This window comes from Carcharhinus amblyrhynchos, chromosome 3 (genome assembly GCF_965287045.1).
Source record: "Carcharhinus amblyrhynchos chromosome 3, sCarAmb.v2.hapA, whole genome shotgun sequence".
NCBI classification, from domain to species: Eukaryota; Metazoa; Chordata; class Chondrichthyes; order Carcharhiniformes; family Carcharhinidae; genus Carcharhinus; species Carcharhinus amblyrhynchos.
The window spans coordinates 92,137,699-92,162,535 of record NC_137326.1 but is presented as its reverse complement, the minus strand read 5'-3'; the positions used below and the strand labels follow the sequence as shown (position 1 = coordinate 92,162,535).

At 41.9% G+C, this 24,837-nt stretch overlaps 1 protein-coding gene across 1 annotated transcript in view; it reads right to left on the bottom strand.

Moving 5' to 3' along the window:
- dock10 (dedicator of cytokinesis 10) overlaps positions 1–18,422 on the bottom strand; it is a 326,378-nt gene extending 307,956 nt beyond the window's left edge. The window contains exon 1 of the mRNA XM_080185521.1: positions 18,315–18,422. Within this exon, the coding sequence (XP_080041647.1) occupies positions 18,315–18,422 (108 nt within the window). The remainder of the gene's footprint in view (positions 1–18,314) is intronic.
- Positions 18,423–24,837: the final 6,415 nt, after the last annotated feature.

The following is a 24,837-nucleotide window of genomic DNA, read 5'->3' as shown; positions in this document are numbered from 1 at the left end:
TACAACAGGTTCATCCGACATGAACCTGTCATTGGGGTGACCCTGGGGGTGTAAATAAGTATAGCGCCTGGCAATGCCCCAGCACTGCCCCTTGGCATACACTGGCACTACCAACTGAAGGTTTTCAGCAGGGAAAACGACCTGAAAAGTTGTACCTTCTCCATCGATCTCTCTTTTGGAACAGATGTATTAACAAGTTTGGAAGACAACTTTACTATAAAACTATCAATGAACTGATACCTTGTGATTACTGCAAGATATTCTACATTTAACTACATTCTCAAACCAGCTAATCTAAATGGGCTGCAGAAGTTAATGATCTATTCCCCAAGGACAAGCAAAGGATGGGGAGAGGGCGGGAATGTGGAACTGAGCCATGACAGATCAGCCATGATCTTACTGAATGGCGGGGCAGGCTCGAAGGGCTAGATGGCCTACTCCTGCTCCTATTTCTTATGTTCTTATGTTCTTATGACACTTAACTGAATATTCTGTTTTTTGGGGGGTTCTAACTTCCTTTATTTCTGACACCTGTGTGTAATGTTACATTTTTATTATTCATTTCTTGATTTATTGGTTAATAAATTTTCTCTCTCTAATTGAAGAAAATATTTGAACTATAGAAGTTCTACAGTGCAGAAAGAGGCTTTCCTTCCATCCATCAAATCTGTTCTGACTCTCCAAAAGAACATCCCACCTAGTCCCTCCCATCTGATCAATGCCTGTAACTCCACTAATCGACCTGATCTATACATCTTTGTACATTAAGGGGCAATTTAGCATGGCCAATTCACTTAATCTGCACATCTTTGGACTGTGAAAGGAAAGCAAAGCACCCGAAGGAAACTTACATGGGGAGAGTGTGTAAACTCCACACAGACAGTGACTCAAGCCAGGAGTTGAACCCAAGTCCCTGGCACAGTGAAGCAGCAGTGCTAACGGCTGTGCCATCATACCACCTTGTTTGATTGGCTCCTTGTTGCTCATTGCATAAAGAGTTGAGCACATTCCAATTTTGAAAAGACATACGGTGAGAAAGGGATGTAAATCTTTGTTGTGACCAACCGAAGCAGGAGACTAGAGGGGATCCAGTTTGCCCCTTCTCATCTGATCATAACTACCCAAAAAGAACCAAAAAGCAGATCTCACATTAAAAGGGGAGCAGCTGTCATTGGGCGAGTGGGCAATAACCCATGAGAACTCACCAACGGAGAGTGTGCTCTCTACAAGTCATCAAAGGATGGTGAAAGGCATGAATTGGTCTTAATTTTCCTGCAGAAAATATAAAGGTGTACATTTTTTTTAAATGAGCTACATACCATGAGGAACAAAAATAACGAGAGGGAAGCTGACCGAGCAAACCTTTCGGGGGACGTGATTGATCTGAAACATTAAACCAGTTTCTCTCTCCACAGATGCTGCCAGACATTCTGAGAATTTCCCACTTTTTTTTCTGTTCTATAAATGGATTGTTATTCTTCAGTAGAAAAACAAATGAAGTAAATTTTCCAGTCCTACCTGCTGCAGGGACATTTGCAGGTGGGATGGAAAATGTGGTAGATCACCTAAAGATCCATTGACCTCGGGCAGGAATTTCTGGTCTTGGTTGTGATTGGAAAATCCCACCTTGGGTGACTGTGTAGAGTTTGTACATTCTGCGTGAGCTTCCTCCCACAGTGCAAAGATATGCAGATTAGTTGAAGTGGCCATGCTAAATTGCCCCTTAGTGTCCAAAGATGTGTAGATAAGGGGGATTAGCCGGATAAATGTGTGGAGTTACGGGGATAGGGCTGGGATTGGTGCAGACTCAATGGGCTGAATGGCCTCCTTCTGCACTGTAGGGATTCTATGATTAGACTGATTAGAAAACTGGACATTTGAGTTTGTGCAGCATCCCTGCAACTGTACAGTTTTGTTGATGCCACAAAATCTTATTCTTCATTCTACTCACATACACTAGAACACACCTCAGTTTCAATACTCAACTCTCATCTTACATTCTGCTTCCTTCACCAGAGCAATTCTACAGTAGTTTCTTATATATTGCCTTTAACCAGGCTCTTAAATAAAAAACTGTATTTCTTTTTCCTTTCTTTGCTCATTGCCCTGTGGCCACTGTTGAATAGGAACAATTCTCAGAATGGCACAAAACACAGATGAACAATCCATTTGCACTTTCTAAGAGAATTTCATTGTGTGCAAATGTCTAATGTTTCATAAATGTTACCGGAGAGAATATGGACTTTCAGTTTGTTAAATTTCGGTGTTCTTTCCCCAAGCAAAAATACATATCCTTGATGCGAAGATTTGACTTAGCAGCTCTGTCATACAATAAAGGAATTTGTCCAATAATCAGGTCAATAAGAGAAAGTATCCAGCATTCCTCAAATTTAGTTTCAGCAGTGGGAATTGTGACCTTTCTGTCAAAATCACATCTCATATTTGATTGCTTATTGCTGTGTAGAAGATAGTCCTCAATCTTGACTGCACTAGCACCAGTCATTAGATTCTCAACAATAATTCAATTTAGAGTAAAGAAATTAAGGTAATATAGTTCAGCCACTGTTTTATTTCATTGAAACTTGATTTCTCAGCATTCAAGTTGTCATTTTTTTTTATTCGAAGTAACTATCCCTACTATATTATGAACAATGGTATTTCAGAAATTATTCAGCATGATCTTTTCAAAGCCTTTGAATTCTGCATCCAGGCATGTCTGGAGAATCGATCAATAGCACCATACATAACTGATCTTTTTCATTAATTGTTGCTCAGATCTTCTGTTCTCCAAAGTGTCGTATCCCCAAAGATGCACTGGAGGATCCTTCAGAAGTCCCCAGGCAAGGATTGCACAAGAATTCAACTGCCACTAGACAAGTATCCTCCATATGGAGCCCTCTGAAACTCCAATTTAAAGCCAAAGAATTTGGATGGTTCTGACTCACCAGGCAGTATAGTTACCCAGGCAAGTTTGAAAGGATTGGAAACTAGTTCTAACTCCTGGTTAACTCTGCTATTGACCTCCCCGATTCCCCCCCGGAACCCCAGACTACAGCCATCTGACCACCTGATGACACCCCATACCACAGAACTGCTATCCCGCCCCCAAACCATCATACCCGCTTACATTACATACATTCTATCTCTCTTGTCAAAGTGGCTAGGATGTTTAAACCCACTGGAATATGGGAGCTAGTGCTGTAGACAAGGGTGTATAGCTTCATTTTCCCCAGTGATCCTGCATTCATTCAGGGACACCAGGAACAGCTAATTGCACATTTCTCAGTCGTCCCAGATCAGAAATCCAGGCAATAAATGTTTTGATTTGATTTATTATTGCTACATTTATTAGCATACAGTGAAAAGTATTGCTTCTTGCATGCTATACAGACAAAGCATACCATATGTAGAGAAGGAAAGGAAAGAGTGCAGAATATAGTGTCACAGTCATAGCTAAGGTGTAGAGAAAGGTCAACTTAATACAAGGTAGGTCCATTCAAAAGTCTGATGGCAGCAGGGAGGAAGCTGTTCTTGAGTTGACTGGTAGGTGCCCTCAGACTTTTGTACGTTTTTCTCAATGGAAGAAGGTAAAAGAGAGTATGTCCGGGGTGTGAGGGATCCCTGATTATGCTGGCTGCTGTTCCGAGTCAGTGGGAAATTTAGACAGAAGGCCTGATTTTACCAAAAATTTGCACCCGTTTTCAGGCACAAAATCGCAGTAAATTCAGGTGTCAGGCCTTTAATGCGATCTGGACCCGAATTCGAGCAGATCGTGGCTTCACCTACACCCGATTCGGGCACAGATCCGGTCCGCGCCCAAATCGGGCGGCCCGACAGTTTAAATGCATTAGCATGCATTTAAATTGATTTACTGAACCACGCGCCCAACTTTAGCACCAAATTCTATTTTACCTTCTTCTGGTCCGTTCCAATCCACACTTTTAGTGACCTGCTAAATAAAAATCCAAAGCCGAGTTTGATTTTGCAGGGGAACCTCCGAAGCGGCTTCAGAGCCTGCAATGGCTCTCTGACCCAGATCATCCTCTGGGGGTGGGGGGGTCTGATGGATCTCTGGTGGGGGGTGGGGGGGGGGGTGGTGGCAGGGTGCAGGGGTGTCTGCTGCCACTCTGCAGGTGATCGTGGGGGAGAGGAGGGGCAGGGGTGGCCGCACATCCACTCCAGGAGGAGGGATTCATTCCACCGTTGGGGAGGAGGGGTTGCCTGCAGAGTGGCAGTGGACACCCTCCCCTCCCCTCAACCTTCCCCCATTCAGTGAGCGATCGGGCCTCCCCCCCACCACCAGACAACGATCAGCCCTTTTGACCCCCACCACCCACCCCCAGAGAAACATCTGACCTGCCTCCCCTCCTGCTGCTGAAATTGTGCACGGGCAGAATCAGAGGTCTGCCCACGCGCAATATCTCCTGCTACAGCTGCTATTGCACATGTGAGACTGAGGTCTGCGCATGTGCAATAGCTCCATCTGCAGGCTGGCTGGTGAATTTAGCCCAGCCCACTGGCTGCAACAGCTACAAACAGTCCAGACAATTTTTTCAGTGCCTAAGTCCATAAGATTGAGTGTGAAAACTCACCCAAAAAACAGATCAGAAACTCTCCCATTTTCATGTTAGCTGTGCACTTAGAACCATTCTCATAAAATTCTGCCCATTAATTTAAAGAGAAAAGAGGGGCAAAAAATTGAAAAAGGTCATTGTATTGAATTCACTGAATTTTAAAGAGCAAATGATAATAGAGACTGAGAGATGAATTTGGAAGGGCAAGGCCTGGGATCAGTCACTAAAGAAGAATGAAGCAAAGTGGTTGCAAGAAATGTGCCTAGAATACATTCATTTTACACCACAATAAATTAAATTAAATTATGATTAAGTATTGCAGGAATTGTTAGTTCATACAGTTTCATGCATGCACAGAGGTTCTTCGTTAATCTGTTTATTAGAAGTTGCAAGTCATGTGTACAAATATATAGCTAAATTCTTATTTATTTGAGTTTATTTTATATATTTTCATTGCTACTTCAACAAAGTCCCAAAGATTCATGCTATAAGCACATCAGTGCAAGCTGTCTCATAAAGGATAAGAGAGAGGAAATATAAGCCACTTCCTGTCAGTTTAGATGTGCTGTATGTGTGCCATATCACAGCATTAATTGGGTGGTTATTGCATAACTTTTCTGAACAGAATTAGTATGCGACATGAATCTGTTTGACCGCTTGTACGTTCTGTTTTTACAATTCAGAACCTCACTTTTTTGTGAAATGATTCATTTTCTCACCTTTTTCCCTCTTCTTCTTCTCCTTCATACTTTGCTTGAATACAATTTCACCACTACTAGTTGCCCAGAATGTGTGATATTTGATAGCATGAGGCAGCAAACTATTTAACCACAGTTGTGGCCAAGCCAAACTGTTTTCAACAGCAGTCCTTACTGAAGGTGCTGAGTGGCAATCTTGAGAAGAAACCTATAAAACTCAGAAACAAATATGCAAGATAGCAAGCCAGAAGTAAACTGCCCAGCTAAGCTGCTCAACAATTTTCTATTCCAAGTATTTTCGCTTGCTCAAACTGTTATAAATACAGAGAATGTTAGCATTGTGGTTATGCCACTGGATAAGCAATCCAGAGGCATGGACTAATAACACTAAGAACACAGTTTCAAATCTCACCAACACGATTTGAGAATTTGAACTTGGATTTAATAAGTATCTCAAAATAAATAGCAGGTTTACGGTGAACGTAGCCATAACACAATTAGATCAATGTCCACATTCAACTGATTCAAAAGAAATGAAATCTGCTCTCCACAAATGACCTGCCAAAGCAGGACTCCAAGCCCATATCAATATGTTTGAGTGAACCACTCTGAAGTGAGCAAGAAAGCCAGCCACATAGTTGTTTCAAACTGTTAATGACAGAAGAAGGCACACCGCAATTTGTATATAGGAAATGAATGCCAGTGTTGGCAATGATGTTCAGATGCCAACAACGATTTTTTTTAAAAAACTAGATCCCTTAAAACACCTTTTAGAAAATTGTACACAGGATCGGCCACTTAGCCCCTTAAACCTGTTCCACTATTCAACAAGATCATGGCTGAACTGCAACCAAACTCCATTGCACCTGTTGTTGCCCCATGCCTTGATTAACAAAAATCTATCAATTACAGATTTTTAACTTACAACGGATCTAGCACCAATTGGCACTTGTTGAAGACAGCTCCAAACTTTAAATACCTCTGTGCGAAGAGGTATGTCTGACCCTTAATCTTGCAAAGTCTGGCTCTAATTTCTAGATTATGCCCCCTAGTTCTGGATTCCAAAACCAGCAGAAATAGTTTCTCGCTATCCTTAATAAGGAGTGTTCTCCTTAATAAGGAGTGAACCAGCACTCTGCATTCCAGGCCTGGCCAGCTCCATTGCAGCGATAGCAATCTCAAACCACCCTTCCCCACCACAATTTTCACAGAGTTCAGATAACTTCAAGGACCCGTGGTTCACAGCCCTTTGTTGATCACAGTTTAGGTCCAGGAACCTTTTGAAAGATAAGTTTAAAGCTCTTACCCATGCCCCCATCCTACCCACACATCCAGTATACTTTATGTCTGGAAACAATAAGCCAAAGAATAATAATGGCAAGTCTAGAAATGCACATGAGAAAAAACACCCATTCAGGCATCTATTTTGAAAAACAATTACTGCTCTTACATCTATAAAAAAGTGCCAATAAGATGCTGTAATTCATAATTTCAATAACAGAAGCTCTACCCACTTCACACCCCTCAGCTTGTCCAGATTGGCATAAATACATTAGCAAAACCAAACAGAAATAATAATTTATTATAACCTCAAAAATGTCAATCAATTAAAGTTAACGTTCCAATTTATTCTATGTAGTAGGCCCCTGCTGAGCTACTCTATTAGTGGGACTCAGACTTCAGCCAAATATTTATAATGAAGCTATCTGGAGAAACAGATGTCTGTCCATCTGCTTCTGTTAATACTTTTGCCAGCTAGCCTTTTTTTTGCTAAAGTGACGAATTAAGGTAAATATCACTATATCACAGACTTATATCAGAAATCAGGATAATGAGCTGGTTGTGTTTTGTTTTAACTTGACCCAAGACATTATTTTCTGATATTGCAGAGTAAGGAAACAGAGAACAAAGAATGGACATTAAATTAATGTGAGACAGTGCTGGGACAATATTATCAGTGGTATTTTTGAACCAGAGGGTTGTCTCATGTGCAGGACTTTCCCACTGAGGCAGCTCATTTCCTTAGCCGAAGCTTCTTCTATGAAAAACTGGGATAACCTCTTGATGTGCAGGTGTTTCCCCAGAGATGCATCACTGTCTTTATCCTGCTCTGAATATAATTTTCATATGAATATTTCCACTTCCAACTTCCTTAGGGTTAGAATAGATAGAATCATAGAATCCAAGCAGTGCAGAAGGAGGTCATTTGGCCCAAAAGCCTACACTGACAATGATCCCACCCTGGCCCTGTAACCCTATTTTTTACCCTGTTAATCTCTCAATACTAATGGACAATTTATCATGGCCAATCCACCTAACCTACACATCTTTGGACTGTGGGAGGAAACCGGAGCACCCAGAGGAAACCCATGCAGACACAGAGAGAACGTGTAATCTCCACACAGAAAGTCACCCAAGCCAGGAATTGAACCCGAGTCGCTGGTGCTGTGAGGCAGCAGTGCTAGCCATTGTACTACCATGCCACAAACTGTTATGATATTTTGAAATGCTAACTGGTATGCAGGCAATGGCAATCTTGGTATTTCAGGTGGAATACTACAGAATGTATCTTTCAAAGCACAACTCTAAAATGGCAACAATGTGCTGTGTGAAGGATTCTGGTACCTAGGCAGAATTCATGGCTAACGGCTGCCACAAGTTTGTTATGAGCGAGGACTGAAGAGAAAGATTTGGCTCTGCAAGGAGATCTCTTTGCAGTTTCTTCATATAAAAATCTGGATATTAAGGCAGTAAGGTTATCGTTAACTGGGAGAGAGTATATTTTGAATGCATTATGATTATTTTTAACCAACAATTCTTTTTCACAGTTTACATGAGTACTGATTTTTAAACTCCATTCGTGAGATAGAACAACAAAAAGTGAAAAACAACTTGCAGACAATAAGTTGGCTGGTCTTTGCTGATGTTAATTGGATGAGCTCAGCTCTGTGTGGAAAAACACATAAATCTTCAGCTGCCCTATTTGAATGCTTTACAAAACTCTTGCACATCCTGTCTGAGGGCGCTTCAGGAGACACCAGGTCAAAATGTGCTTGCACAAAGTGGGTAAGGAGCCAGTGAGATCTTTAAGCTGTGATATTTTTACTGGACCTCAACATTCTGGGACTCCTTTCTTTTGAGTTCTCTCCTTTTGCTAAAACTATCCAAATCCCCTCACATAACCTTTCATTGTTTTCTGGTCTTTTTAGTTCACTTATGAGATGTGGGCCGGCAAGGTCATTATTTATTGAATGCAACTGGATGATTTGCTTGGCCTTTTCATACAGTAGCTAAGAGCCAACAACATTGCTGAGATTCTGAAGTCAGTGTAGGACAGTATGTTTCCTTTCCTAAAATGAAGCAGAATGGTCACCATTGCTGAAACGACCTTTTCATTCCAAATTTATGTAATTAACTGTTGTGTGGTGGAATTTGAACTTATGTCTCTGTAGATCACTGTGTGCACACCTCTGCATTAACTATCTCATGCAATGCATATGCAACAGGGCATATCATTACTAAGCATATTCCATTCCATTAATTTCTCTCTCTTTCACTGACTTCAATAAATTCCAGTGCTGCTCATAAATGCCATTAAGTAGAGTGCAGCCAACGCCAATCTTCTCCTGGAACTGTTCTTTAGTTGCATACATTCAAGCCAAAGCAACTACCCTATCCAATATAACTGTATGAAGAATGCAGATATTACACCAAGCAGGCTGTAATGCTGACCTCTACATATAACTGGAGATTAACATAATTGCAATAATTCACTATTTACTTCATTACAAACAAGGAACCAAATACACACAGGGTGATCTTTCATGCACAAACACTTAAGAACAAAGAACAAAGAAAATTACAGGTCCTTCGGCCCTCCAACCTTGCACTGGCCATGCTGCCTGACTGAACTAAAACCCCCTACCCTTCCAGGGACCATATCCCTCTATTCCCATCCTATGCATGCATTCGTCCAGATGCCCCTTAAAAGTCACAATCGCATGTATCATAGCAGAGAAAGAAGACCTGCAAATTCTGTGAAGAAAGGGTTTTCTTGGGGACGGGGTGGGGGCTGTGGGTAGGGTCAGGGTGCTGACAAAGAATGAAAGAGCAGAACTGGCACCAGCATCAAGTTTGCCTCAAAACTTTTGTCTGCCCTTTTACTCTTATTATTCATGTATTCATTTCCTGGCAATAAATCATATCTATCTTTCCACTGTGTTCAGGTTCTATCTCATGTCTTTCATTTTTCAACCACTTACTATAGAAGACTGGGTGAGGTGGTTTCCTCGTGCCTTCCTATAATTTTTAATCTTCAGAAGAATCTTCCTCAAGTTGTGCCTCAGCAGGATTGAAGACTGCTATCCACACCAAATTATGGGGAGATTTGTGACACCTACACCTATAGGATACAAGTAAGCTCACTAAATGCCAATCCAAAATTCAAAGCTGCTTGTCTGGTCTCTGTTCATCAGCCTTCCTGGAGTGAAAGCTAAGTCCAAACCCTCTCCCAGAGGCATAAATTTAATCACTAAAACAGAGGTCATTCCATTTGGATGCTAACTCAATATTTATGAACCACACTTTAGTCTCTACTTGCTGGGTAACAAGGCACATGCTGAAGCGTTTTATCATGACACACCTTCTTCTGGAAGCTATTTGTGAAGGCTTCACAAAAACATATTATTATAGCACCACACCATTTTCTCTTGAGAGAACTAAGGAACTAAACAAAGCCAGAGAAGCCTCAGGCAATTTACAATGGATCCGCCATTCATTCTATTCCTTGCAAACATCAACTCTGAAACATCTAACAAGGATGTAAATTAATTGAAGGGGGTCTACTGATAAAGACACAAAGTAATGAATATACACAATCAATATACTGTTATGAGCTCAGCTGATGTAATTATTGGACAAATCAGATCGCAGGGTGGAACCTGACTTGATAGATCCTAACTTTTTTTTGTTCAGATATGTGAAAGATGGGTACTGAACAGATTCACAGGAGTCAACTGATGCACTTTTAACAAAACAATAAAACTTTTCTTAAACAAGAAAAATGAACAATAATATTCTATTCTTTCACTCCAACAGTGTTGTTACATATATTGACAGATTTGTAAGGATTACACAAGTTACAAAATCTAACTTGCACTCTAATATTCTCAGTAAGTACACAGTCCATGAAAACCAATAGGCAACCTGAGAGCATTCTGAAACCAAGTTAGAGATGCCACCCAAAAATAACTTGTGTGCATCTTGCATCAAATCCCCCCTCCCCCCAGATGCTTGTCACACTGCAAACCAACTGGTTTCACTGGAACCCTAGCTTCAACGTAAGGGCTTCCAATCGCTGATCTCAAAGAACATGCCTTAGAACTTTTCCCCAAAGGACACTTTCTCTTGGATGTCTTCACTAAGGATCCACTTCCAGGATTTTAACCTCTCCTTCCAGTAATGCTCAGCCCTGCCTCACCAAGTGTATTCAAACTTCCTTTCCACACAACCTCTCAGAAATCAAGCTACACAACAGAACAGCACTGCTTCACAGGCCCACAATATAAGGTATCACCAACTTTCTGGTCATGTTGTATCCTTGGCTTCTCACAAGCAAACATTGTCCCAGGTCTGCATCTTGCAGCCCTGTGTCTTAAATTGGAGCCTCTCTACTCCTCACTCTCAACTTGATTGAACAGAACCCATTTCAATCCTTGTCTTTGTTTCCTTACTTCATAGCCTTCCTGTAATTTGTGGTTTCTGAATCTTTCTGTTCTTTAGCTTCTGGGACCTCCTATTACTGTGTGTTGTCCTACCTGCACTGGCAGCTTCTGTGGAATGCTCCTTCCTTCTGAATGACCTTGTTCCAACAGAATTCAAACTGCTTTTGCTTTTCTATGTGGGCCCCTGGTTATGAGGCAATTGCCGAGTTTTTTATACTCTGTTTCTGCTTTAGAGTCATTAAACCTAATTGAAATGCAGGTATTTAAGCAAACCCATAGACTTCCAAGCAACTTTTAAAAATGAAACTGAAACTTAAAGCAATACCTTATTCCTAACACACATACAAATATAAATTGCTTCAATCTACATTTCCTAATAATACAAATGAGACAGGAACTTCTCAAAACAATAACAGATGGGCGCAAAACACAGATTCCTGGCTGTTGTCTTCAGGGTCCATTATCTCACCGTTAGGATGGACCAGCCTGAGGATCTGGTGCTCTCAGTGTTTGCATTGAAATGAAGACTGTTTTCTAATGTAGTATACAGATATGGACAGTAATAAACTCATTCTATAATGTTTTTATAACAACCATGGATCATATGGCAAATCGAAGAACATCTGGAGCCTCCTTCGCTTAGTGAATGTTCCAAGGCCAATCAATTATTCCCCAATGAGTGTTGCAAGTGCTGTCCACAGAAGTCAACAGTTCCAGATTAATCAGGTTATCTATTTCACCAGACTACTTCTGCCAGTTGGTTTTGCCCAGTCTCTGAGGATTTAAGTCATAGACTTACACACTTACATGTGTGTAAGTGTCTCACATTTCATTCTTTTGGACTTCCTGGAATTTAATGCTGAGTTTGGGCACTACCTGAGAAGCAGGCATATGTAAAGTGACTGAGTAACTGCTGTCTGTCCATAACTATCTCAAACTGAAGTGGCTCTTGTCGTTTAGCTGTTACCTTTAGAGATGAATCACCTGCAAGTTTCGTTATTGCTGAAACTGCGGCTGTGATTTAGTGGTCACGCTAACCATGGATACAAATCCAGTAATGGCTGCTAAATCTTGCGAGAGGCCCAAATGGAATTTGCACTGGTAAGACACTAACTTTGTTATAAACGCCAAATATTTCTTGCTTTATGTTCTGTCTAAAGGTACAATCACTGGTTAGAGCCTCTCCTAATTTCAATCACCACCTAAACTGGTTTTACTTTCTGATCTTTTAAGCCAAGATCCTTTCTTCCCACTACCTTTATGTAATTCCCTACTTTCGATGAATGGTCATGATAAGTCCGTGCACAAGCCAGAGGTCTAGATGTAATGGATAGTGATTTAATATCATTGCTCAATCCAAAAGTTTATCTTGCCACTGCGACTTATAATAGCTGTATGTCAAAAAAAGCATAGGATCTGCTCATAAATACAGGGCAGAATTTTCCCAAAATTTGTAAGGTTCTCATGTTCAGAGTGAGAACTGGCCTGTATCTCTCCAGTTGCACAGCCGAATTTTCATTCCAGATTTTCTTGCATTCAGTGCACAAAGAATCTGCGGGCATGGTTTATGCCATCACACTGGCAGGACAGGGACTGAGAGGGCCCATTAGAGATGGTGCCCCAATTTGCTCTGAAAATAAACCTCACCCCACCCACTCCTCAGACACGAAGGACCCTCCAACCTTCTGCCCACAAAAAAGCATCAGGGCACTCTCTGACCCCTGCCTCACCACGGAAATATCACGGCACTCCCTTCACAGGCACCCCTCCCCTTCACAAGCACACACAAGGGGAACCCCCCAAACCCCCCCTTCCCCGAGACCCCTTCCCAACACTTCCAGGTTGGCAATGCCAGGGGCTGTGCCAGAGAATTTCCTGGCCGTTCCTCACCACCCAGGGGCTATAATTACCAGTCCCCTGCCCCCGCCTCCCCAGCATGGCATGACGTCACGTCGGCAGAGCGGAACAATGCAGTGAGGGCCGAAGAAGCAGCATTCAGCCCTATAATTACATTCAAATTTATTATAGAATGCACTAAACAGGCTTGTTTCTTTCCTGAACTTGAACCTGATTCTATCAACAGAGGAGGGGAAGATTATAAACCAAAACTCATCGGCGCAAATTCCATTTGGACCTCTCGCCAGATTTAGCAGTCATTACTGGATTTGCATCCATGACTAGCACAACAAGATCGCAGCCACAGTATAGGCAATAACAAAACTTGCAGGTGATTTATCTCTGGAGTTAACAGCTAAAAGGCAGGAGTCACCTCAGTTTGAGATGGTTATGGATAGACTGCAGTTACTCAGTCACTTCACATGTGCCTGCTTCGCAGGTTGAGCCCAAGCTAAGCATTAAATTCCAGGAAGTCCAAGAGAAGGAAATGTGAGACACTTACATGACATGGTTTGATAAATATCTTTGTCAGTTGTGTGGCAGTGAGTATTACTGCAAAATATTTGGAAACACTTTTCATATGATGGCAGTAATACAGGATTTATAAGTTTTCAGAACTATTTAAAACATAATATAATCCATTTTGTGGAGCTGTTTGTAAGCTGGACAGTTATTAAGTAGAACATTGGACATTTAGAGGAAGATCTTCCACACATTTCTCAGCTGGCATCAAATTTTGTCTGTAATCTTATCTATTTCCTCTTTTTCCTCTTTATGACCTCCTTACTATGATATGTCTTTGCACAGGGAAATCATGCTGTTCTTCCAGAAACTTTTTCTGACTTTTTTTAGTCATTTTCAGGGCATATGGTGTTGCCAGCTGGGTCAGCATTTATCGCCCATCCTCAATTGCATTTGGAGCGGTGTTGCTGTCTTCTTGGACCACTACAGTCCATGTGTTGTTGAAACACCCACAGTGCTGTTAGAGAGGGAGTTTCAGGATCTTGATCCAGTGACAGAGAAGAAATAGTGACATATTTCCAGTCAGGGCGGTGCATGACTTGGAGGGAAACTTTAGATGATGGTGGTCCCTGCTCTTCTCATTCTAGATGCTGGAAGTCATGGATTCGGACAATGCTACCAAAGGAGCCTCAGTGAGATTTTGCAGTGCATCTTGTCGATGGTACACATGGCTGCCACTGTTCGTCGGTGGTGGAGCAATTGAATGTTTGTGGTAGAGATGCCAATCCAGCGGGCTGTTTTGTCCTGTATGGTTTTGAGTTTCATGAGTGTTGTTGGAACAGCACAGATCCAGGTAAGTGCTGGGTCTGCCTTGTAGACGGTGGACAGACTTTGGAAAGTCAAGAGATTACAGGAGTTCCAGGATTCTTAATCTGACCTGCTTTTGTAGCTACAGTATTTATATCTTTAGTTCAGTTTCTGGACAATCTTAACTCCCAGGGTATTCAAAGTAGGGGGATTCAACAATGGCAATGTCATTGAATGCCAAGGGCCAATGGTTAGATCCTCTTTTGCTGGAGATGGTCATTATTGGCACTTCTGTGGCAACAATGTTATTTGTATAGCAGCAAGAACCATATAGCAGAGAGCTAATAAATCTGTTGGGTCACCTAAAGAGCTGTTTCAGCAAGTGAATTACATTGGTAGATCTGTGCACACCACACAGTAGTCTTCAGCAAATGTATTGGGATATTGCTTCTCCAGATTGTCTGAATTCCCTGAAAGCACTTGATGAGTCAAATTCTGGTGAGGCCACCTAAATAAAGTTGTTTTGACGGCATCTGGGAAGTGGCAGCAACTTTCACAATCCAGTAATTTGCATTAAATAGTACAATTCATTCAGTCATGGCAGCCTGCAGTAGAACACATTGGCTCAAGCAACGTGAGAAGCCCTGCTAGTTACTAGAATTGCATAACTTGTTCATGCAGCTGTTGGTTTGTTGGAGAAGGACAGGATGTCGTAACACGAACATCAATTGCTGCGTATCAGTATAAGTCATGATGTGGAGATGCCAGCATTGGACTGGGGTAAAGACAGTAAGAAGTAGAAGTATGAGTGACAGTGCTAGTGGTACCTTTGATCAGTAGAACTGATAAGAGAGATCCTGATCTTAACAGCCATTGGCAGTACAGTGACAGAAGGTGAATTTAGCTGCAGGCACTAGCTAAATAGGTTATTGGGACACAAATAAATATATCAAATAAATGCCCCATCGAACTTGGCTGAAAGTTCCTGCAGCCACCAAACGGCCAATCGGATATGTTGCCAGCAAGGAACAATCCAAACTCAAGTCATCTCATCCAAGTTTGAAAAACTGCAGCTGCTCAAATACTCCAACACAGAGACAATTTCCTCTGGTGGATGTAGCTGTTACTAGGGGGCATAACTATAAGGTTAATGGTGGTAGATATAGGAGGGATGTCCAAGGTAGATTCGTCACTCAGAGAGTGGTAGGGGTGTGGAATACACTGCGTGCTGTGATAGCGGAGTCGGACACTATAGGAACTTTCAAGTGGTTATTGGATAGACACATGGAGCACACCAGAATGACAGGGAGTGGGATAGCTTGATTTTGGGTTTGGACACAGCTCGGCACAACATTGAGGACTGAAAGGCCTGTACTATGCTGTAATGTTCTATGTTTCTATGTATTCATTTAAAATTAAATTATAATCTGCTAATTATTGTAATCTATTGTTTTTCTGCATTGCGATTTGATCTGAGAAAGCAAGCATTTTGTACAAAATAACATTTCTTAAATTGTTTGTCAAAACTTTGCACTAGCCCTCCACCTCTCTTTCCCATCCATCTCCTCTACCTCCCACCCCCTGTCCACTATCCCCAGCCTCTCACGCCCCTTCCCCATCCACTCCTCCCCTAACCACTCAATCCCCTCCATCCCCCTCCCCAAACCCCCACCCCCTGAACTCAATCCTGAGCCCCTCTTTTCCCTCTCACTATCATTCCCCACCCTCATCGTCCCCAGTTTCACTGCAGTTCATCGGTTTAACACCAATACAGCTTTCTGCTCAGATCAGGAGTGGAATAACAACGGATTGCAGTCACAGACAACAGTAAGAAGAGGAGATATCTCACACAATTCAAACATGCCTCTGCAAGCTGCTGGGAGAACAAAAATCATGCAGAGATTATACAATGGTAACAATTGAGAAATCACAATGTTCCTCTTTGAAGCCTTCGGCAATTAAGGAAAAATGTAATAGACACTGATTTCAGAAGAGTGGAGTGTGACTCCTTAAGCCTGCTTTTCCTTTCCAATGCCTCAACATTATTTGGTGATCTAATTGGAGACAGAATTAGTGGAGTAATTTCAGCAGCTCTTGAAGGAATGTCAGTATCATTTCAGTGGACCCAACCTATTAATATTTTATTTGCTGCTGTATTTTTTTATTAATAACACTGCAATTAAGTTACTGTGAAAATCCCTTTAGTTGCTGCACTCCAGTGCCTGTTCAGGTACACTGAGGGAGGATTTAGAATGGCCAGTGATCGATAATTGTTTTTCAGCTGAGGGTATTTAAAGGTCAACCACATTGCTGTGGGTTTGGAATCACGTGTAGGCCTGACCAGGAAAGGACAGCAGATTTCCTTCCCTAAAGGACATCAATGAACCAGATGGGTTTTTACGATGATCAACAATGGTCATCATTAGACTTTTAATTCCAGATTTTTACTGAATTCAAATTTCACCATCTGCCATTGTGTGATTCGAACCCTGGTCCCCAGACCAGTAACCTGGGTTTCTGGATTACCAGTGCAGTGAAAATATCATTATGTTGCTGCCTCCTCCCATTTATATTTGGTCTATATATTATTTTAAATATGGCAAGAAACAGCTTTCCAAGAAATCCCTACAGTATTTAAGGTGATTTTAAAATATGGTTACTGTAGACAAATCTAACTGTAACCTTCCAATCTCAGCTAAAGGAAATGAAGACGGCACTTAACAGAGTGCATGCGTCTGCCACACATATTGACTCAACTTTACTACAGTTACGCAGCTCTTCCTTGAGGCCTTTTCCTGGCTGGTTGTAACCACAAAGCTGGAAAAGAAAATGTCTTTATTATCAAGACGGCCAATCCATATCCAACAATCTGCTCTGAAAGCTCTGCTCACATTTTGATGGCTGTGACAAATAGACAATCCACAACATTCTAAAATAGCCAAAAACATTCTAAATAAAACAACCCACAATATTCTTTTAAAAAGTCAACTGACCTATCTCTCAATGTTAATAGATCCATTAAAAAAAATCCAAATGTGAATCCCCACTTTCCCCAAAAATTAATCAGTATTTCTTTGGTCCGTACCCTATCTGTGTACCACATTTTGATGAAACATTTTGGGCAGCACAGTGGTCAGCCCAGCGCTAGGGACCCGGTTTCAATTCCGGCCTCGGGTGACTGTATTGAGTTTGCACATTCTCCCCATGTCTGTGAGGGTTTCCTGGGGGTGCTCCAGTTTCCTTCTACAATCCAAAGATGTGCAGGTTAGGGTGATTAGCCATGCAAAATTGCCGCTTAGAGTCCCAAAATGTATAGGTTCAATGGATTTGCCGTGGGGAATGTGTGGGGTTACAGGGATAGAGTGGGGAAAGGGCCTGGGGGTAAGGTACTCTGTCAGAGAGAGTCGTACAGAGTCGATAGGCCGAATGGCTTCGTTCTGCTTTGAAGGGATAATATGAAATCTGTCCATTAATTTTTAAAATATGTTGTTTACCGACAGACCAAAAAAGCACGGGCTGTCACATTAAACGAGCACATGTAATGAAGCATAATTATAACTCTGAACATAATATATTTTTTAAATGAATCGCAATGCTCTTCTCTCCGATTTACTGTTCTTCACCCATAAACCCCCAAATGATCTGGAACCACCCTCCGCCCCGAAAAAGCAGAGTCAGACCGATAAGCAGTTTGCCTGAAACGATGTCGAAATTCTTTGAAAAGCAAACCAACCACTTTGGACCCTGTGGTAACTCAATTGCTTTGGCTAAACTCCTCATAACTCAGGAATTCCCCGTGGAAGTCACTCGCTGGCCGGTTCAGTGAGAGCAATGAGTGATCGTAAACATTTAGAGAACCGCATGCAGCGGCGGAAGGGTACTGCTTAACAGAATGCACGACAAGTGCACTGAAATCAATGTTAAAATAAAACTTTCTTTTTAAAAACAGTGAATAAAAGTTTCTTTTTTTTTAGAAAAAAGTGACCTCTCCAGTTCATTGCTCCGCTTTCGGGTTTAAGGGCAGCCCTATTAGCACAATGTATCTTCGAAGATCCCAGGAAGATGTTGCGAATCCTCTTCTGAGCAATCACGCATCTTCCCACAATAACAGCAGCATCAAACTTTTTTTTTCCGAAAACAAACATTTCACTCACCACCAGCAGAGATTGTCTTTTGACAGCCACCGCGGCGTTCTGTCGGATTTCTGCAGCTGTCCCAGGTTTAAACAGACCCCTGGTGAAGCGGCGAGTCGTGTCTCCCATTGTCCTTTCCAGTTCAGAGTGGTCCCTTTCTGACAGATTGAGAAAAGTGGGCTGTCACACCGTCTAGAACTGGCTTCTCGTCAACCAGGAAACGGAACTGAGCCACAAGTGACAACAGGGGGTTTTGCTCTATTTCTATATCTGGTAATCATCTCATGTATATATTAAATAAACGCCACTTGGCCCCGCTATCACTGGGAGAATGGCATTAACAACTCTCTGACAGGCATTGATGCGCCAACATTTTTCACCGACGTTCTTTCTGTACAACTGCTTTTGAGCAAATATTTGCAGACGGAATTATCCCTGAAACCTATTCCGATGTGGAGTTTTGCTTTTTTTTGACAGTTTTGGCTCAATCATAATTGAACGTAAAACTGTAAAGCCATCCAGCAATCCCACTGCACACCTAGAAATGTAACAATTCATTTGGGAAAAAGTGAACCTCAAGACCAGACAACTTTTCAGTTCTACGCTCTGAATTTTAGCCCCACCTGGCGGCGGTTTCTTCCGCAAGTGAAAAATTACCTGTTAAAAAATGACTGAAATATTGCAATCTGAAAAAAAAAACACAGGATTGGGTTTGTTTAAGGATTTTTAAAATTACAACTCGAAATTGTAATGATACAAATCATGCAGCCTTTTTGCCCCAATCCAGTGGCGTGATTCTGGTCCAAAACCCCCCACAACACATGGTGAAATTTGAATTCAATAAAAAGTATCTGGAATTAAAAATCTACTGATGATCATGAAGCCATTGTCAATTGTCCACAAAACCTGTCTGGTTCACAATAGGGAAGAAAGTCTGCAGTCCTTACCTCCTCTGGCCTACATGTAACTCCAGAGCCACAGTAATGTGGTTGACTCTCAACTGCCCTGCTGGTGCAGAGCCTGACAGTGCTGGAAATCCGGTGCCTGGAGACTTGCAGAGGCCATGGTGCCCAGTAGGAAGCCCACTGAACAGCATCTGCTTCAGAATTGCTCCCAACCTGTCTCCTGAATCCGTCATCAAGGAGGAAATAGCGAGGCATCTTGAGAGGAATTGCTTGATAGAGCAGACGCAGCACGGTTTCGTTAAAGGGAAGTCGTGTCTGACAAATTTACTGGAGTTCTATGAGGATGTGTCTAGGGCGGTGGATAGAGGAGAGCTGGTGGATGTGGTCTTTCTGGATTTTCAGAAGGCGTTTGACAAGGTACCTCACAGGAGGTTATTGCAGAAGGTCAGGGGACAGGGAGTTGGGGGTAGGGTGTTAACGTGGATAGAGGATTGGTTGTCAAATAGGAGGCAGAGAGTGGGGGTCAATGGGTGCTATTCGGATTGGCGGATGGTGACTAGTGGAGTGCCTCAGGGGTCGGTGCTGGGGCCTCAGCTATTTACCATTTATATAGATGATCTGGAGGAGGGAACCGAGTGTAGGGTGTTGAAATTTGCTGATGACACCAAGATTGGAGGAAAGGCAAATTGTGCGGAGGGTGTGGAGAGTCTACAGAAGGATCTAGATAGGCTGGGCGAATGGGCCAGGAAATGGCAAATGGAATTTAATGTTGGCAAGTGCGAGGTGGTCCACTTTGGTAGGAATAATGGTAGGAAGGATTATCACTTACGTGGCGAAAAACTGCAGCAGGCGACGGTGCAGAGGGACCTCGGGGTCCTTGTGCATGAGTCGCAAAAACCCAGCTTGCAGGTGCAGCAGGTGATCAGGAAGGCGAATGGGATGCTGGCCTTTATAGCGAGGGGGATTGAATATAAAAGTAGGGAGGTCTTGCTGCAGCTGTATAGGGCATTGGTGAGGCCGCAGCTGGAGTACTGTGTGCAGTTTTGGGCGCCGTACTTATGCAAGGATATTTTGGCCTTGGAGGGAGTGCAGAGGAGGTTTACTAGGCTGATGCCAGAGTTGAGGGGGTTGAGCTATGAGGAGAGGCTGAATAAACTAGGCTTGTACTTGTTAGAGTTTAGAAGAATGAGGGGAGATCTCATTGAGACGTATAAGATGATGAATGGGATGGATAGGATAGAGGTGGAGAGACTCTTCCCGCTCAGAAAGGATAATAGGACTAGGGGGCACAGCCTCAAGATAAAGGGGGGGCGGTTTAGAACGGAGTTGAGGAGGAACTTCTTCACTCAAAGGGTGGTGAATCTCTGGAATTTTCTGCCCGTTGAAGTGGTGGAGGCTGCTTCGCTAAATATTTTTAAGACGCGGGTTGATGGGTTTTTGATAAGAGAGGGGATTAAGGGTTATGGGGAGAGGGCGGGAATGTGGAACTGAGCCACGACAGATCAGCCATGATCTTATTGAATGGCGGGGCAGGCTCGAAGGGCTAGGTGGCCTACTCCTGCTCCTATTTCTTATGTTCTTATGAGTTCAATGCGTGCATTAGGCTGGCAGGCAATGCAACTACAAAACTGGGCAAAACAACGAAGTAACCTGCTGGAAGAAGATGTTTATCTACAAGGTTTGTATCCTCTGCATATTGCTGTATGGCAACAAAGTCTGGACAGCATGCCAATTTCCACCTGGGGCACCTATAACACAGCCTTGCCGTCACATGGAAAGGAAAAATCATCAATGCAGCAATCCTTTCTCAGGCAAACATATTGAGCATGTTAATGTTAATCAAGCAAAGAAGACTTCTCTGGCTTGGACAAGTGCACAGGATGGACAATGGCTGCATCCCAAGGATATGCTATACAGGGTGGTAGGCTGTATCAAAGGACCAGCAGGGCATTCAAATCTCCAATTCAAGGATGCTGCCAGAAGAAAGATGAAAGCCCCCAACACCAGTCATGACAAGTGGGAAATGCTAGCTGATCATCAATGCAAATAGGAGTTCACCAGCACAATGACATGTGGCTTCAGACACTCCAATGCAGATGCCAGCCCTGCAAACAAGGATTCCATAGAGATCATCCAGCAGCAAGGCACAACTTCATGTGTGGCATGAGTGGCAGATTTTATCTTTCCAGTGTCAACTTTTTCAGCAATCAAAAGGAATGCAGCTATTAATCTCCACTGACCTCATCTAAATTCTGAGGTTGTATTTCCATCATCTTTCACAGATGGAAGAATGCACACCACTCTGAAATTAAATGGTAAAATGTAAATTAAAATGCATGGTCATTGGAAGAGGTGTACTTTTTTCTCTAACAGTTTAAAAAAATGAAACAAAGTACACAAGTCTGGAAATTACACTTATAGCCTTACATACATACACGAAATTCTTCTACATTTAATGGAGTATAGTGAATCTTTTCAAATTATAGAGAAGGCAGAGAAGAACATTGTACTGTTTAATTTGCACACATTAGAATCAGATTGTTTTCATTATCATTATAAATTATTTCACCCTGATTTAAACAGGTTTTCTAACAAGTTTGTGTCATATTTAAGTCAGCAAGTAATTTTTGTTTAGAACCATAGCATCATAGAATGCTTACAGTATGGAAGGAGGCCATTCGGCCCATCAAACCTGTAACAATAACGATCCCACCCAAAGCCTATCTCCGTCACCTCATATATTTACCCTACTAATCCCCCTGACATGAATGGACAATTTATCATGGCCAAACCACCTAACCCACACATCTTCGGACTTTAATATTTGTTTTTTTTATTTCGAATGTTTTAGACAGCCTTAATATATATAGATGCCTTATATGTTTCACTAAATAATACCATATGGTCCAATGTATGAAGATTATTCAAATCTGATGTGGTAGAATAATGGTGTCCATCATTTTAGAGATAATTAGTAAACAATATCTAGGCGTCATGCCATGAAATCCAAGTAAACATACAACAAAATAGAATATTTTACATTTTGAATGGACAAATACGGATATTTTACCTTAAATTGGCAATATAGCTGTTTACGTAAGAGTTTACAAATAAAATCATATAAAAATGTAATTCAAATAATTCATTAACAATTTTCAGTCTTTTTTTAAGTGACAAAGGATTGCAAATAACAATAAGTAAAACTACCATATACTCTAAAATAATTTTTTTTCAAACCAGAAGCAATTGAATGAGAATATGACATGATCAAATATTACAATATATATTCATCTCTGGTCATTTCTATCGCACAAGCAACATTTCTATGTTTCTAGTCTAGAACATTCAATCACCTTAACACTCACAATTTCACTGACACTTTGGGCTTGACCTTACCATCACGTTGCATCAATTTATGGGCACAACAACTTGGTAAAGTTGGCGCGAGGTGAATAGCGCAATCTGCACCAGCTGCCCCTTTACCAAGGCCTGAAAATGGCCGCGATCGGGACTGCATCAAAAGGGGGCACGATGGCCGTTTAAATTCATTTGCATGCATTTAAATTGACTTAATTGACTGCACGCCCAACCTTACCGGCACTCCCCCTTTCACCATTGTGTTCTCCCATCCAGAATCGGCATGAAACAGACATGCTCTACAAAAATCGGATTCGGGTGCTCCAGTTAGTGAGGAGATAGGTGCCTAGAGTCTGGTGGCTCTCTACTTGAGATCGGTGGGGGAGGGGGGAAGGGGCAGGGCAGGGGAAAGGGGCGTCTACTGCTACTCTGCCTGAGATCAGTAGGCGGGAAGAGGGGTCAGCTGCCACTCTGCCTGAGATCACTGAGGGGGAAGGGGATCGTGATCAGTCTGGGTGGCAGAAGGGTGGGGGATAAGGGGGTCAGTAATGTTGTGGGGTTGGGCAAGGTCTGTTGGGACCGGGGGGCATTGCCTGGCCAAGAAGCGATGTGGCAGAAGAATGGTATTCAATTTAATTTTTTTTCTGCGTATGTGCAGTTGAAGGCACCAATCGGAGCTGCAGTGTTTCAGGCATGATAAGACCTGCCCAGGGCTTGTGCAGCACAATTCAGAATTACTGATATTTTTTCAGACAGAGTGCATGTGGGGGCACCTCAGAATGGGACTAAAAATCAGATCTGAAACACTCCCAGTTTCAAGTCTGGCCAACACTTAGAATCAAAATGGTAAAATAGGGCCCTTTGAATCAACTTGGAAGGATTAAATTTACATTTACATGTTTTTTTAAAACAGAGTTTAGATTACTTTGGTTCCACTGTATTATACAAATTATATTTCACTACTTGAGACTGAAATTTACATCAAAGAGTTAGTGTTTTGCATTAATGTGAAAGGAGCACTTAACATTTAAAACAAAAAAAAGCAAGCTGTTATCAAAAATATGTTTATTTAGTTATTGGGTTGAAACCACTGGTTAAGCTTTAAAGGACTGAATAACAGTATTTTGGTGACTTTAAACAACAGCTTCTTTAGATGGCCTAACATTTGTATAACCATACTTTACAAATTCTAAACCCATCAAAAATTAAGTCAGGCTAACTAGAAGAACCCATCAAAGACAATCATGTCCGAGAAATGTGAATGACTGCATCTCCTGACCCATTCGCAAAACATCCAGCTGGGTGTGGAACAAGCCATTAGAAAGTGGACTGTGGCTGAGGAAGAAACTTGTCCAATTATAATCTAACCATGTCTAAACCAGGGACCAGGAATCAATTTGCCCTGTTTTGGTAAGTGTTCAGTTGGTGAGAAGGGATCATGTGAGTAAACATATGATCATATATAGGAGCTTGAGCCTGCTCATCTGTTCAGTAAGATCATGGCTGAACTGATCGTGGCCTCAATGTCACATTCCTGCCTATCCAAAGACCCTTTTTATTCCCTTGTTAGCCAAGAATCTTTCTACCTCTCGCTTGGAAGTATTTCATGATCCTGCCTGTATTGTTCTTGGGGGAAGAAATTTTCAGAGACTCAAAACCCTTTGAGAGAAAAAAATTCTCTTAGGAGACCCTTTATTTTTAAACACTGTCCCCTAGTTTAGGTCTCTCTCACTCGGGGAAACATCCTCTCAGCATCCACTCTGTCAGCCAACTAACACTCTTTTGTGTTTTTAAGAAACTGCTTTTGTCCAGGCTACAGATCAGAAGAAGCAGAGAACAGAAGAGGAAGGCTCTATGAGTGGGCATGTTCTTTCTCCCTCCAGCCATCCTGCAAATTTGAGCCCTGCCTGTTATTTATCCATCCACATGACACAGGCAGTGGTTTAAGAATCAACCTGGCAGCTGCAGGCTGCAGATGAAAAGGCAATAAATCATTCATCAACATCTTTAAACTATCTCATTGCAGGATCCTGAGAGACCATTGAACCCAGCCAGAAACCATCCAAGTCATCAACCTACCAAATTTATATACATTGACTTTTATTGGACTTTTTTTTAAAACATGACTTGATGCATTCCCCTACCTTGTAACTTATTTATGTGTGTGCATGTGTGTTTGTGTGAGAACCATTGAAAGCATGGTTGTGTGAGAATCAGAACATTTTTGGATAGGGGATTAAATACAAGAAATTGACTCTTTATTTGAAAAATAATGAGAAAAT